We start from the raw sequence: 17,202 nt of genomic DNA on the forward strand, positions 1-17,202 counted from the left end.
TACAAAGAAAAACATCTTATCTGATACATAGTGGATAACAGCCGTTTTCGTTCTGACGTCTCGATACACTCAAGCGAATTTGTATGTGATACAAAATGTACCGGATAAGACCGCACTGTTAATCGAATACACGTGGTCGGGACGTGAGTGTTCTTCATGAACCTTGAAAACGAAATCTATGGTCCGAGAAAATCAAAAGTATCTGTCTTAGATACAGACTTTAAGTAACGACATTTAGATTTCATGCTGGGGTATTAAAAACACAAATGTGCCAGTTAACAATAACTGAACGAAATGTAAGTAGCTTAGCTCAGGACGAGAGAGTGACTTGGATGTAACACAGCTCCGGACGTTCTCGTGTAGTAATGTCTGGTAGTTTGGTCTCGCGGAAACGAGCCACAGCTTGGCTGGTCAGTAAGGACAAAGAGGGTCGTTGATGGCGTAGGGGATGGCATCATGTCCGGCTAGCGGAGGCAAACGGAGCGCGCTTCCTGGCGCCAGAGGGAGGGGCGAGGGGAGGGGAGGGGAGGGGAGGGGGAGAGGGAGAGGGAGAGGGAGAGAGAGAGAGAGAGAGAGAGAGAGAGAGTACTGCTGATGGCAAACACTGCCGTCATTGTCTCCTAATAGCCACAAGCACAGGCTTTTTGAGTACAATATTTCTCCTCTGAAAGCCTCAGGCTATTACTGGCTTGAAAATTGTCCGCAGGCACAAGTAGTACTTTTAATAAAACCGTCACATGCACCGGAATTATCACTAGTAACACGAACTACGTTGCGCCTCTAATTTCCGTAGATAACATACCAAGGTAACTTCACAGTACTTCTATTGCTGTTCGTGCAACTATCGTTGCTGTTACAGCTAGTGTTCTATCAACTTTGGGATCGCCAGCTGCTATAAGAACCAAGGTATAATACTGATTACACTCTATTAATAACTATGCGTAAATCAGTTGTGGACAGTTTAGTGTCTTGATGCACAATGTTGACTGAAGTAGTTTGAGCGAGTTAGCTTCCAGGACAAGAGATGGCGACCGTATCTTCGAATGTGTATTTTTAAACTTTGGCCTGCATGACTTTGGAATATCGTGCATTTCTGTATCTGCGATTACCCCACGCCTCCCCCCACCCCGCTCTATCTTTCTCGATATTATCACTTGGCAACATTACTATTAGCAGTAGTTTAGTTCAGAAATTTGCCTTAGGGTCTACAAAAACCAACTGAAAGTATTGGTCAAGCGGAATGATAAGATCTATTTTACTGTTGGAATAACACTATCGTAGTCAACCATGCCTGGGCCTAATGTGTTTACTTTATTTGGTTATACACGAGAAAGACCGAATGAATTTCTGGAAATGTGCTGCAGAGAACTTTTCTACAGAAGTGCCTGTATCTCATTGTTTTCCCCTTCGTCTGGTTCCGTTTGTAGGAGAATAAATATCATACCAGTGAAAAGCACCGTTGCAAGGACCGCATCCACTTACGTATACGAGGAAGGCTCAGGACATGGATTTCTGCAGAGTAAGATCGGCATTTAGGTCCCCGTCTTGCCGTTTTCATTGAGATTCTCAGCAGTACCGAGATATGTGACGTTTTGGCAGAATACTGGACACCTATTCGGGAGGAGGATAGATCAAATCTACTTTAAGGTTTTGCTGCATCGCTAAGGCAAACGCTGGGATTGGCACGGACGATTTCCCTTCCCATTGTTCCTACAGCCAAACTTGTGCTCCGCCTCTAATGAGGTCGTCGTCGTCGTCGACAGAACGTCAAACCCAATCTTTCTTCCTCCTCAGGGTTTTCTTTAAATAATTTCGGGTCAAATTCGGACTGGCGAATTCAGAAACGCCATGGCCTATTCCCGCTCTCTGCTTGTCGAATGTGCACAACTACTGCGCCAGTAACGGTCCGGATCTCCATTGGACGTTGCACTCCCGAGCAACATTTTGCAGGTATCAGCAGGTTCGAAATGCACCGGGTGGAGCTATGGCCGTAAAACGATATCCAACCAGTGATGGGCTCTCGGCAGAGTACAATGCATTTAAACTAATTTATCGCAGCTAATACCTATTACGGTAAAGCACGCCGTTACTAATTACCTTAGTTGGTGTTAAATGTTTCAGCTTTACAGTCATCGCTAGACGCCAGCGTTCTGTGATGATTATTGCGCGAAGCCTGGTTAGTAAAGCAATTACTTTAAAATTACAGCACTACAGAACTGCAGTACGATGGTCGACATGCAGTAGAACGAGATTTTAATATTTAAATCTGAAGGCCACATGTCTAACTCTTTGATAATGTACAGAGAGCGCACGCCAACAAGTGCTATGGAGCGCAACAAACACCGCATTACACATTAGCAACTTAGTCGGACAAAACTGCACTGTTAAACGATTACCGGACAAACTACTCCATCTCGTGGCTGTTTGGCTGTCGTTTTATGGCCTAGGTCCACATTCATTTCCGACGGATGCTTATTTAGAAAACTGTGTCTCATACACTGCTCTAACTTCACTATCAAACTGTTTTTTCCCTCCACCCTCCATCCCAAGTTATTGCCCTCTGTGGCTCTCTCTAGTGCCGTGGAGGCTATCCGCTGACCTCCCCTGATGTCCTGAAACATGTCTTAGCATTCATCCTCATCAGCAGTTGCTCTGCCTTGGGGCAGGTCCAAGCATGGTACTCCTCTTCTTTCCTACACCCCTCCCCATCCCCACCCCCTCCTACCTGTCTTGTGCTTCCATCTTTAGCTCCAAGTCGTCATCGCTTTCCTCCTTGAAACTGTCTGTTTGGATGGCAAACCGGCCGGAGTGGCCGTGCGGTTCTAGGCGCTTCAGTCTGGAGCCGAGCGACCGCTACGGTCGCAAGTTCGAATCCTGCCTCGGGCATGGATGTGTGTGATGTCCTTAGGTTAGTTAGGTTTCATTAGTTCTAAGTTCTAGGCGACTGATGACCTCAGAAGTTAAGTCGCATAGTGCTCAGAGCCATTTGAACCATTTGGATGGCATCTTCTTGAGTTTCTTCTCCCTCTTTTTCCCATTCTTTTAATTCCTATCTCGAGTAAGCACTGGTGGCTCAATATGTGGCCTAGCCAATTCTTCTTTCTTTTTCTTAAGGTGTCTAAGAGATTTCTGTTAGTCCCCTTTCTTCACAACACCTCGTCGCTCCTCGCCGTGTGCTCTCAACTGAGTATCTCTAGTTCCTCCGAGACCAACATTTTCAGTGCCTCTTGCCTTCTTTAATCATACTTCCCATGACTCTTCCTTCGTAACAATTAAATTACACATGAAACTTCCTACATTCATAGTTTGCTCATTGTGGCACGTCAGACCACCATCATTTTCTCGTTCCTTTGTAGTGTCAGCATGGCTAACTGAAGGGGTGGTCGGATGTCCTTCCTCTCGCCACTCTGATTACCGGTACTCCCGGGATGGAATGTGTGTTCTCGTACTGCCTACACCTAGTGTTATACATGTAAAAGTGAGAGAAAGTTTTCTAAATGTTTTCGACTCGGTAACTGACGCGTGACTTCGGGTACCAGCCCGGTATTCACCCAGTGGGGAACCGCCTAAAAACCACATCCGGGCGGCCCGGCACACCGATCCTCATCGTTATTTCGCTGGGCGGATTCGCCGCGAAGCCGGTGCAACTCAACGTCCCGCTAGCGGTGCTTTAACAAGCACAGTTCTCCAGGAGGGTCCATTACGGTACACGAATCACGTAATCAATTCTCTGAACGTTAGTAGCAGGAGAGTTATGACGTGAAAGCCCAACCTGGCACGGAACACCTACCCCCGGTCTACGACGCGCCCCCCTGGAGTGCTCACAGTTCGCTGAAAGCGGCCTTATCTCGGCGCTAGACAACGGCCTACTTGCAGCGTCGGCCGGTGGGTCCCATGTCTGTCTGGCACAGCACGGTAGTCCGCGCCCGTTCCGATCGAGATGATAAGGGTGGAGTGAGCGGGCTGTCCGTCCGCCGGCTGTTTCCCGCTTTTTATACACATTCAAAACGTCGACACGCGTTAGGCCCAATACGGCCATTGTCGGCGGGCCATTAATTCCGGGCAGCGACTCCCATAGAGGCGGGCTCACGTCTCGGCGGGCACGTCCAACCCTTCAGCGAGAAATAATAAAGAATGTCGCCAATTTGTCGCCGGAGAATGGCGGCGGCCGTGTGTCTCTGCAGCGGGGTCGCATTGTGGCAGTGCTCCGTGCCGCGATGTTTATCGTGCCAGCGTGAGAGGCGCGCTCCTCGCACAAAGGGGGCAGCTACAGCCCCAGCTCTCCCCCGTAATTACGGAACCCTCGAGGACTATCGCGGGCGCAGACGAGACGCGGACACGCTTGACGATGTTGGCCTGCAGCGCCGAATTTGTAAGCCTGTTCGCTATCCTTGGCTCACAAAGCACAAACCTGGAACCGAACTCCTACTGCATGAGGACGACCCGGGTTCAGTCCCCACCACTGCCAGGAACGTTTCCTCGCGGATGGTCCGATATGGGGTCGATTCAGCCTTATGATGCTTCTACTGGATATGAAAGTTGGAACTGCTGTAACATGCCCACACAATGGATAGATTTCCTGGTAAGCCTGATTTGTTCTTTTCTCATTGGCAGCTACCTTACGACGAATATCTGGCGGCGCCGTACCTGCGACCTGGTAGAGTTTTACGAGTGGTGTGGTTTCAGACAACCAATAACACACCTATACTTTTCATTTAGCGCCTTACGAACTGAACATAAGGTAAAGTGCAAGAGGGAAACGTTATAGCGGTGAGGGTGAAAGATCGGCAACCGCAGCTTGTTGCTGTGTCTACAGGTCTCGTGAGATTGACTGAATGCACTTCGTGCCTCCCGAGGAAGCATCGCCGCTCTATTTCTCTTGTATCTGTCACTCACAAGGGCAACGGCCTTGCCGCAGTGGAAACACCGGTTCCCGTCAGATCACCGACGTTAAGCGCTGTCAGGCGTGCCCGGCACTTGGATGGTTGACCGTCCGGGCCACCATGCTCTGTTGCCATTTTTCGGGATGCACTCAACCTCGTGATGCCAATTGAGGAGCTACTCGACCGGGTCCGGTCAAAGAAAACCATCATAACGACTGGGAGAGCGATGTGCTGGCCACACGTCCCTCCTTTCCGCAGCCTCATTGAGGATGACATGGCCGTCGGATGATCCCGATGGGCCACTTGTGGCCTGAAGTCGGAGTGGTTATTGTCACTCATAAGGTAAACTTGAACAGAGTGAGTGTCTATACTAATAATAGGAGCTGTAAAACTGCTGTGCATGTACAATGAAAATATTTGCCAAGCACTGACTGTGGGTGATGTCGGGAGTGTAAGGTCATAATAAGACTACTTTTAAAAACTTTGTCCATCTGCCTGTATGAAAACGCTAATCTCCAAAACTCCTGACTAGAGGAATTTTCATGGGGTTCTCATAGGTACTGGTAACTTGAGAGTAGCTTGGAGCAACATGTAGGCATTATTTAATCAGAATCGGATCACGGAGGAAAAAGACAATTTAAAGTTTTTAGTAGTTCGGATGTTTACCTCAGTGGCATGATCGTCACGGTGTAGTACACCAAAGTACCAACAGATGTCACTGATAGTTTTTTAACCTCACTGACAAAAGTATTTTTGGAAGTTTAGGTAAAAAGCACTCCGTCTTCAGGCCACGAGTGTCCTATCGGGACCATCCGACCGCCGTGTCATCCTCATGGAGGATGCGGATAGGAGGGGCGTGGGGTCAGCACACCGCTCTCCCGGTCGTTATGATGGTATTCTTGGCCGAAGCCGCTACTATTCGGTCGAGTAGCTCCTCAATTGGCATCACGGGGCTGAGTGCATCCCGAAAAATGAGAACAGCGCATGGCGGCTGAATGGTCACCCATCCAAGTGCCGGCCACGCCCAAAAGCGCTTGACTTCGGTGAGCTCACGGGAGCAGGTGTATCCACTGCGGCAAGGCCGTTGCCGAAGTTTAGGTCAATGACAGAATTAAACGTCGAAATCTTATCTATACGAATACAAACTAAGATTGAATTTATTTGGCTAGGATTTATGGATTTATTGATTTCGCTTTGTGTATAAAATATTTGACGAAATTGGTTTACTTCTTTCGATAGACTTCATTTATATTAACTTCTTGACCAGGAGAAACGAATTTAACGCTATTCGTTTGTTACTTACGTGCCTACTTATTACATTTTAATTTCGTTTTGTTTATGAAAAAAATTCGTAGGAAAAGGTTGAGTCTTTCTTAGTGCACGAGAACGGCTATAGCACTGAGAAGTACGCGGTCTCAAAAACCCAATGAAAATCGTGAGGCAAGACTTGCTGCAGCTCGACTACATCAGGCTTTAACTGGCTGTTTGGAAACTTTTTCCGAAAGAGAAGCGCGACGTAACTCTGACCGAGAACGTCATGCATTATCTCGCTCCTCACTACCTGTCATAGACAAGCCTTACAGCCCTAGGTACCTGGTGCTACCAGTGAGAAGCCGGTGCGGACCCCTAGTTGGTAATATCTGCACAGGAAATTCTGTCTCGTCTTAAACTCGAATTTTAAATACATCGCCCTACAGCGCAGCCATTTCGGACAGTTGTTAGGTACACAGAGTCGGGTGTGGTTAGTCGCTGCCGTGGACAGAGTGGTAGGTAGGTGCGTGGCTCGGCGCGCTACTCACGTTGTGCAGCTTGTAGTAGAGGCCGCAGGCGTTGCAGACGGGCTCGCCGTTCTGGTTGCGGCGCCACAGCGTCGTCGTGGTCGTCTTGCAGTTGGCGCAGCTCGTGCCCGCCCGCCTCGCCGCCGACTGCAAAGACAGTTGGCACAAAGGGCACGATATCATACCCGTCACGGACAGAAAAGCAGGCTGGCTGTCTGCGGCTAGCGCGCGCGCGCCAGACGCCGTCTAGCCGCGCTGCGATAAAGCGAGGGCACAGCGGCTGCACCAGCTGCGAGCAGGGCTGGTTGGTTAGTGGCGAGAGGGGCCGCAAGCGGGAGGGCAAGCGGTGACAGGTGAGAGAAGAGCAAGTAGAAGAGAAGATTCAGTCCAGGAGAGCAGATCTCAAAATTACATCGTGCTATTAATTTCTGTGTTAAGATTCAGTCACAAACAGAGAAATCCATTGCTAGCCTCAGAAACTGCAGGGCGATTCAAAATTATGTTACAACTCGAATGGGACGAACACGTACTGGGAGCAGTCGAATGAAAACGAGACTGATTCTCGAGCCCACATCTTGCCGACACTGTTTCGACTTCGTAGCATAAGTTCCGCCGGGAACCCCTTACACACCCTCTATAGAGCCCCGATCTCTCCCCACGCTATTTTCACATGTCTGGAACCGTGAAGAATATTCGTTGCCGTCGATTTGCTTGGAACGAAGATTTACGCGCCTGGATACAAACATGGTTCCGCAGGCAGCCGCTAAAGTTTTTCCGTGAGACCGTTTACCTGTCTTGGCTCACAATGGGACAAATGTCTTAACCGTTATGGTTGGATTGGGTTGTTTGGAGGAAGAGACCAAACATCGAGGTCATCGGTCTCATCTGATTAGGGAAGGATGGGGAAGGAAGTCGGCCGTGCCCTTTCAAAGGAACCATCCCGGCATTTGCCTGGAGCGATTTAGGGAAATCACGGAAATCACCCAAATCAGGATGGCCGGACGCGGGATTGAACCGTCGTCCTCCCGAATGCGAGTCCAGTGTGCTAACCACTGTGCCACTTCGCTCTGTCTTAACAGGTATGGCACTTACTTTTGAAATCATAAACAGTTTACGTACATTATTTTTGTTTTTTTCCATCTGTCTCGTTATCATTTGATAGCCCTTTAAATATATTTACGTGCACCAGACATGTTCTATATTCAAGTTTAGCGTAGCATAATTTTTGTGTGTTACTACATGGTGGTCTACGAGTTGAGACCACTGTGTAAAGGCAACTTTCATTTAAATACGCATTTCATGAGCAAAAACATATCCACCATTTGAACAGTAACATAATTTTGAACCACGGTGTATAATACAGTTACCACCACAGATACCGTAATCTTATCCGTAAGGAATCCATACATTAAACTAAACAAATAAATGGTTTTCACCCAGCCACTACTGTTCGTAACTCGTTCGTCTGCTGACATACTGAAGCAAAGACCGCTGTGGTTCTCTTGTAAACGTCGTAAGTCTTTTATCTTACTAATCTCAAATATGCAAAGTGATTTCGCGAAGTGGGGAAGAAGCGCAGGAAGCTATCTCTGAGACGATATGAACAAGAAACGCTACATGGACAAATAGCCGGAAACGCGTTCCAAGAAGGGTGGAGAGAAAAGATCTTCTACAGTGGAGGTTTCGATGATTGAAAGCACACACGAGAACACACCTGCCAAGTGGGAATATTCTGTCTGTAGTAGTGTTTTATATCAACACTCAAGAGGGCAGTGAACTTCAGCACCATCATGTAGTGGCCACATTACTCTTCGTACCACGAAAAGCGCGTCTTCCAGCGGGGGAGGCAAGGTCACCCGCTGGAAGTGCAGATATGCCTCGCTTGCGAAGCGCTCTGTAATGGCGGCTGGTCCCACGAGGGTTCGCCACCAACACCTGTCCACACACTAAGGCTGAGCCGGTGTTCACGGTTCCCTCCCACCATAACGCGAAGATTCTCCGAACCTCTCACTTGAGGGTTACGAAGATTGACGATACCGCCCCTCGTAAAGGTAGTCCCATCTGTGAAATGGAAGGATGACATAAACCCCAAGCCAGCACCGTGAGGGGCTGTGCTACAAACCAGCGACAAAATCGTCCCCACGGGTTAAGTCCACAGGTGACACGGCTTGCACGCGTTGTGAGTGATAGGGCAACTGTTGTGGACTATGTTCCATGCGGTCGTTTGGCTTACCCCAAGCTGGTGGGCATCCCAATGGTACTGCTAACGGGAACCCGCTCGCAGATCTTTTGTCTACACTTCGGGTGGGTGTACTTTCCTTGGAATACTTTCCCAGACACATGTTCCTACAGCCTTTCGTGCTACTTACCCTTCAGGGATCGTTCCTAGCAGATTCTCCTCATTTAGGAAAGTCATCCTCTAAACTGAACTGATGAAGATACTGACTTTGGTAATATCTAATTGTGTTCGAAGCAGTGAGCCTTATAATGTGTGCTTAATGTCCATAAATCCTTTATCTACTGACAAACTGAAGCAGTTAAAAAAAAATTGTGTCCTGAAAAGGGGAGTGACGTCCGGCATCGTTTGCAGTAAAACGTTTTGTAAAAAGGGTGAAATATAGCTTTTACACACGTCTCGAAATTATTTGTATACATTTTTAAATCGTTATTAATCTGAAGTTTTTACATGTGTTCATCTATTCATATACGCGGCATTTAAAGTTAATTCTGGAGCTAACCCATGGGGACAACTGAGTAACCTGCTGCATGCCACACTTCCTTACAGAGGGTGTCTCTCCTCAGAGTTGTCAGACGCATTTTATCTAGTGTTTCGGCGGGTATCTGCAATTTCATTTTTGCATTGTGTAGTTAAGAATCAGCTCAAACCAACACTGATCATCAAGTCTTTCATGTGCGCCCGGTGTCGTACGAAGCGTAGTTTTGTTCCCTTTTACACATAAAATAGAATTTTTCGTGCTCTTTCGATAGAGCGGTCCCAAATTAGTCTTGTGCGATATCAGCAGGGATAGTAGTAGAATACGAAGGAAAACCAGTACTCCAGCAACGACAATACCACACTGGCCCGTGCTGACTGCTACCGCCAAACATGCAGCTCTACTTAGTTGCTGCTGGATTGATGTTTGGTCTTCGTGTTTTACTCTACCTGTTAACAGATACCGATAAAACGAATATCGCATTAGACTAATCTGGGACCGCTCTGTCGAATGGGCACGTAACATTTCACTTTAAAATAATTTTGTTTGCGACGGGAAACAAACCCACGCTTTTCGTCGACACTGTACGTCGTATAAAAGACATGATGAGCTGTTTTGTTTGGGCTGTCTCCAGCTACACATTACAAAAACTAAATTGCAAATTTCTAAGGAAACGACGGAGGAAATGCGCCTGACCACTCTTAGGAGAGACACCCGGTAAATACTCAACTGTTCCTAGTATATATTCATTAACAGATACTCGTTAATGTACAAAAATAATGTCGAAGAAAACGAAGTGAAGTACAAAAATCTTCCAACGCTTAACTACTAGGCTGATAAATCGTTCAAACAATACCGCTGTTGCAGTGCAACGTCAGGATGTTTACTGTTGATCAGGTCAATAATTACTCTTCGTACAGTGAAGCAAAAGGACTCAAAGGAATGAAAATCTCATCGTTATAATTATGGGCTCCACAGCCGAGCCGTGTGCAGGGGGCAAGAAGTGACGCACCGACGCCGTAACGATTTTGCTGTACAGCAGATAACCTCCGCTGCTCGCCACGGAATGCCGACACGAGTCCGGCCACAGCACGCCAGACAGCGGCCGAGACCGAGAGCCAGAAGAGGGCACCGGGCCGATAGCGCCAGGTGTTATATAATTACGCGCGCCTAGCTGTATTTAATCTGTGCACTAATAAAGTTTTCCGATGAATGTAAAACACGGCGCGGTGTGTAATTAAAACGGGGCCTCGCAGGCCGGCCGACAAGCTGTTATTGGCTCGTGAAGTATGGCAAGTGGGTGGGCGCAGGCGCAGTAAATTCTGCCCTCCCGAGGGGGGAAGGTGCTGCCGCGACGCGCGGTGGCCGCGTGGCGAACTAGCACATGGCCAGCAGCCAGCCACTGTCGCGCCCGTGTAAACACGGCCGGCGCACGCGCGATTTAGTTCGCGTATGTCTCGCATTTCGAAGGCCTATCGTGATAGGCTCTTCCTCGTCAAAGAAACTACAAGGTACTCGTAGCAAAACTGTCAATGGCAGGTAAAATAAAAGCAAAAGAATTTAGCGACGGTCGAAACGAGGCAAACCTTCTTTTAAGAAAGAAACCACGCTTATACTAAAAGGAAATTGCTGCATAGGAACCAAAATTCTATAGAACCAAAAAGCAGATAGTCAAAAACGTTTTACTTTATACGAAACGTCATTCGGTCTCTAAATCATTCCATACTTGAGAAAGAATTCCTGGAAAATTCGTGGTTGGGGTTAATTACTGTAATGAAAAAAATTAAGGACACAGTAGAAACAGAAGAGAAAAACAATGTGAGCTAGCGACGAGGACAGAGCACCATTTAGACAGACCTGACGATGTATGAAATTAATGGCAACCATTAATACAGTGAACGTGTTTTACGAAAGGCGAATATTCAGGGATATGACAGGAAAGATCTTTCGAAGTAAACAATTCTGCTAAACATGGTGTCTAAAATGCATACCTTAAGACCTATGAGCACTTGTTCAATAGAAGAGGTGCATCACACAGTAGTGAAGATGAGAAGTGCTCTTAGCTCTTAACGTACGCATTTTAGGTCCCATCTTTACTGTGATTTTTTGTTTCGAAAGCTATCACATTCCTGAATATTGAACATTCTTCCTCGGACACCCTGTGCACATGTCAGATATTTTTTAAAGTTTTGACTTGTGGTGAATCACAATATACGCAGTATTCTAGCTGATAAAGGCCGCAGTGCGAATTTGAGACAATGGATTTTAATCAATAAATACTCGTAGTCTTACGGACGAAGGCAACAATGATATCCTTTTAATAAATTTAGTTGACTGCGAACCCAGCCTGCAGAGTTGAAAGATTCTTGTTATTGTCAAGAAGAGTACATCGATCTTTCAAATGTACGGAATGAGTTTGCAATAACCTCGAATCCTGTTCTGGTGTTTTCTTTGAAAATATGTCTACGGTATAGGAAGGAAGATAAACTAGGATTCGCTGTCTCGTCTATGATGAGATTGTTGGAGCGCAAGTTTAGATTGGGGAAAGAAATCCACCTTGTCCTTTTCGAAAAGATCTTGGGGACATCTACCTCGAGCAGTTTAGGAAAACCTTGGAAAACTTAAATCTGTATGGCCGGAAGAGGATTTGAACATTCGTTCTTCCAGATAAGAATCCAAAAATAACTTCTCCCACCTAGCATAACAGAAAAGATGGGCGAAGTATGTTTCTACCGCGCGCTAGTTTCCCTTCGATACACTTCGGCAGTATATTCTTGTCTTGCAACAGTGACTCCATCAGGCAAACACTTCATTGAAGGACAGGCCTCAAAATGCAACTCCAGCGACGTATGATTGGCGGCATTTTGGCGTTTCATCACATCGTCACAGTTACCTAATCTGTCAGTAAAACTTTGTCACGTCAGCCTCCGATAGAGCACAGCGAACGGTTATCCGAACATTCGACACAGTTGTGGGAACGGTGAGACAATGCGAGTCGGGGCGCCAGCGCTGTGGCGCCAGCCGGAAAAGCAGGTGACAGACGATGCTAGTGGCATCGATGGGCCGCCAGCCAGAGTGGTGATGGACGGCAAGATAGGCCACTGCACCGCTATTGCCTCACCCATTCAGACTCCAGTCCGCGTCTGAGACATCCATTGGCGTGTGCACCCATACAAAAGCGACGCAAGTTTCGCTTCCGGAAGCTCTCCTGGAACAAAGATTTTCCTGAGGACTTCCATCGGCTTTATTTTTCCCATATCGACGAAGTATCGATTCCTGCAAATACAATTCACATGATTTCCACGACCGACTGCCACTGGACCGGGTAAAGCCTTCTATCACAATGGCACTGCAATCTTACGAGCCTCATCTGTTTAATGGAATTCTTCACGCTTCATACAAAAATTCTTGCAGTTACAGAAGGTACGTGTAAAAAGAGCGCCTAACTTATATAATGTTTGTCTAGTTTACATGATTAATGGACAGTTTTTATGTTGCGATTCTTGAGCGATGAAGTGTTTAGAAATAAAACTTCCTGGCAGATTAAAACTGTGTGCCGGATCGAGACTCGAACTCGGGACCTTTGCCTTTCTCAGGCAAGTGCTCTACCAACTGAGCTACCCAAGCACGACTCACGTCCCGTCCTCACAGCTTTTAGCTGTTTAGAGATAGTTATAAATGTATTGTACCCAAGAAAATTTATATATGTTTATATGTTTCGCAAAGCATGACTTATTCACGCTACAGCGAAGTATGCTACTCATGAACCGCCTTTACAGCTTCAGTTCTGCTAGGAACCGTTTAATCATTTCGAGAGCTGACAGTGTGTGTTAGCTCTTTCGAAAGCTTGTACTGTTGCATACTCTGTACAGTGGACACGTTTCATTACGCTGAAAAGCCAACATCTGCTTAATTGATCTCCTGTAATAGTAATATAATTCCAAGTCATAGATACCGCTACGCAGCCATTTCCATTTTCAGTATCCTCTCGTTGATCGCCCTCAACTTTTAGGAGGACCTCAGATCTGCTACTTGACATTACAGTACGACAGTTCGCAGTAACTATACTCTTCGAGGGTGAAGTTCAGGCATCATACGCTTTTTCTGATTTAAAGCACCACTATTTGTTGAAGTGCCGCACTGCTACGTTGCAGAATGTTGATGAAGGTTCAAGAACAGGGAATAGGTTCTGAGATATGCAAGTGGCTCGAAGACAGAATTTTTTACCGGACGATGTGACAATGGTAACATCTGGATTGTCCCACCATAGGACCGCTATAGTCCTCTATACACAGGGTGGTTATAACTAAACGTGAGGGGGCTTCCATAAAAAAAAACGAATGATCGTAAGGCCTTTGTAACGACACGCGGAAGAGAAATAAAGAAAAAGCCATTAGAAGAAACACCTTTTAATTTCCACAAGGGAGGGTGACATCCGTTAATTGCGTGCTATGTTTACGTTCCAGGTTACAAACGTGGGTCAACGTGATAACCTTCTGCATCCACGACAGTCTGGAACAGCACTAGATACTGCTCTACTGCTGTGCGAAGCATCTGAGGCGGAAAGATCGCTACTTCCCTCATCTTCAACCAGAAACTGTGTTAGCTTTCCCTCGATAAATGCTGTCCTTCAGGAAACCACACGGATTCAAATATGGTAATCTTGACGGGCACGCAATTTGGAACGATTCGGATTCTCCAAATGTGTTCCGGAGTAGCTGAGTGACCTCTAAGAGCGATGCGTCGATGCTCGGGAAGAGCAGCAACACTAATTCCGTAATTTTGATAAAAAAAGCTTTATGATTAAAGCCCTGCTCACCTTGTCCAAAACTATATTGACTGTCTGCAGCTGTAATGCTCACATACGCTTGTGTTTCATCCGTATGTCGCCGTGGCAGTACCGTGTCCTAACGGTAACTCATGACACTAACACCACTAACAACATAAATACTGCAGCTCACTATCGGAACAACATTCCTATAACGATGGATACCAGCGCAGCAAATAGTTTTCCCTCTGCACAGATTAAAGTAGCGAAAGTTTAATCGTAAACAAACGAACTATCGAATAGGGAGTGCAGCAGTCTGTGACTGTTTTCAGGTGACACCACGGTGTCAGGGGAAGCGTCGTGTTTTAGTGACTGCAGGAGGATGCAGGATGACTTGGGAAGAATATTTGTTTAGTGAAATGAGTAGCATCTTGCTATGTATGAGGGAAAATGTAGGTCAATGCTACTAAGCAGGAAACATATCCTACAGTACTCCAAAACACTGTCGGTAGAGTCCTACTTAACATAGTCACGTCGATTAAATATCTAGACATGAAATGGAACGAGCACGTAAACTCGCTTGTTGGGAAGAAGAAAGAGAGAATTCTGGGAAAGTGCTGTTTATCTACAAAAGAGACCACCCGTGTCACACATTTTTGAGCACTGCTCGAGTGTTTGGAATCCTCATCATCTCAATACACTACTGGGAAAGTTTACAAAAAAAAAGTCTTTTTGGTTGACTGCAGAACGATCCTACTGCCACCAGCACCAGGATACATCTCACGTAAGAACTGCGAAGACAGGATGAGTGGAAGAAAGGCTCGATCGGAAGCATATCACAGTCGTTTTCCCTTCCTCCATATGCAAGGTGAACAGGAAAGTACATGACTAGCAATAGTACAAAGTATCCACCGCCATGCACCGTGCATGATATGTGTAGATATAGGTATGACGGGAATGCGGGAAGCGGTATTTAAAACCAAACCATACTGAACTGTCCAGTCGCTCAATGAATTCCACGATTATGGCCGCTCGTGCCTACGCAGGACAGAAACGTTTGATACATAGTGGTAGAGCCGCTTGCGGAAGTACTAACTTGGTGGTTTTAAAGCGCCACAGGCAGCGAGCATGACACCTCACAGCGCGCCACTGTCGACATCTTTACTGGCAGGGAATTCCTTTCTTTCTCCGTGATATAATGGCCTGTATACGAAACACGAATGTTCTTACAAAAATAAAAAATAAAGTGTTTTGGTGTCGCGGCGGTGTCTGTGTCGGTGGCGCGAGCTCCTTGTGAAACTGAGCCGCGCGGCGAGACGGCGGGGTGTCCGATTGTTCCCGAGGATCCCCACAATGGGAGGAAGTAGCGCCGCGTTCCCATTAGCGGTCAGCAACAATGGGAGGAAGTATCAGCGCGGCCTATCTGTCGTGCTGGGCGAGCGTTGTGCAAAGCGTTTGCGCCAGAGTGCGTCTGCGGCGCGGCGTAATTACGGCACCCGCCGTACACGTCGGCTGGTGACGCGTCCCTGGTAACGGAGGTCTCTCTGTGTTGACACGTTCGGCAGCTTCCACACAGTATCGTGCTCGAATCAGCTCTAGCGTGCGATCGATTCCTTCGTTGTCGATCATTTTGGTATTAACTAGAGTACAGACGAACCCAGAATTCCTGTCGCCAGTTATACGCCTGGCGGGTACCAGTGAAAGAACGGCAAGACCTCGCTGGTTGTCCACTACGTACATCGAACGTAAACTCATCAATATGCACGCATAGGCAGTATAGTCGAGATCCTTACTCGGCTGTTTACTCGTCGAGTCCCGTTGTTGTGACAACCTCTACAGAAGCGACGGTCACAGAAAATAGCTCTTCAGGAGCGTCACATATGCGATTTACCCAAGTCGTAAAATGAGATAATCACGTGGAGTAACACTCTGAGCAATGGAAATTTTAAGATAATTTGATGAGCAAAATTCGATGACAGTTAAATGTACTTCGCTCAGGTAATGTATTACTAATCAATATTCAAGAATTTTTAATGTTTTTTTACGTGCTTCTGAGACAAATGGCGAAAATAAAAAGTATTATTCATCACATAAGGTTTTTTTGATCATTCTAATTTTGTAGTAAGTCTTCAACTTACAATTATTAATTTTCACTGAGATGCCAATAGTAAATAGGCAGATTATTTCGTAAGAAGGACGATGTCGAGAGTACAAGGAAATTAATGCTGGTAGCCAGCCAGATAATGACAGTTAAACAGATCTAGAGAGTTGCTTTAGAGCTCGCTCGTAAAATGGAGCTAGATTTCTGTAGGAATAACAGGTCTCTATACAGAGCCCGGAAGGAATACGCAGTCTCACATTCGTCGATGTCTTGCAGCAGCCAACAAGTAACGAACGAGTCGCGTAGTCCACTACAAGGGACCTCGTGGTAAGTAGCGTGTGGCGAAAGTCTTCAGCTGGAAGATCTCATACTTACAACATTCCACCTGTTACGTTAGTTTTGTGTATTTTATATGCATATTATAGCATTCAGAAAACACACTTTCCATGTCATTAAGCATTCAACTAAATCCCTGATCACTTTCGGCGACTACTGATGTGTCGTCTGCGAACCGTATTACGATGATCTTCTGTTCGCGACAAACAATTCCACGCAGAAACAGTCTTTTCCTTCCTTCACTGTCAGTTCGATTTGCAAATAAAGCATGCTTCGATGATGAGGAGCGTTTAATGCCGCTTTTGATGGACAGATTTGGCCATGCACTCCACAAAAATTTAGAAGAACAAAACTACGCAACATAACCCGAGATGAGCGTTGTAATTGTCTGTAGCAAGTTTTTGTAGCATTCTCTGGAACCATAACATGGATTGGGAAGCACTTTTGGCTGATTCATTTAAGACGTATTCTCGGATACAGTTTACGCCAGTAACTCATCATTGTGTTCCGTCGGGACAATGAGATCTTTCTCGAAAGTAATTACATATTACTTCCATGGCTCCCGACTTCTCCAGATCATATCCGAATTGTACGTCATTGCAACAGTCCCCGCTGTGAAATC

General features: G+C 46.4%; 1 protein-coding gene across 1 annotated transcript in view; it reads right to left on the reverse strand.

The window, feature by feature from the left end:
• The window catches only part of LOC126178215 (endothelial transcription factor GATA-2-like), a 626,632-nt gene that overhangs the window by 108,304 nt on the left and 501,126 nt on the right, over positions 1 to 17,202 (reverse strand). The window contains exon 4 of the mRNA XM_049924514.1: positions 6,683 to 6,808. Within this exon, the coding sequence (XP_049780471.1) occupies positions 6,683 to 6,808 (126 nt within the window). The remainder of the gene's footprint in view (positions 1 to 6,682; positions 6,809 to 17,202) is intronic.

This window comes from Schistocerca cancellata, chromosome 1, assembly GCF_023864275.1.
Source record: "Schistocerca cancellata isolate TAMUIC-IGC-003103 chromosome 1, iqSchCanc2.1, whole genome shotgun sequence".
Classification (NCBI taxonomy): Eukaryota; Metazoa; Arthropoda; class Insecta; order Orthoptera; family Acrididae; genus Schistocerca; species Schistocerca cancellata.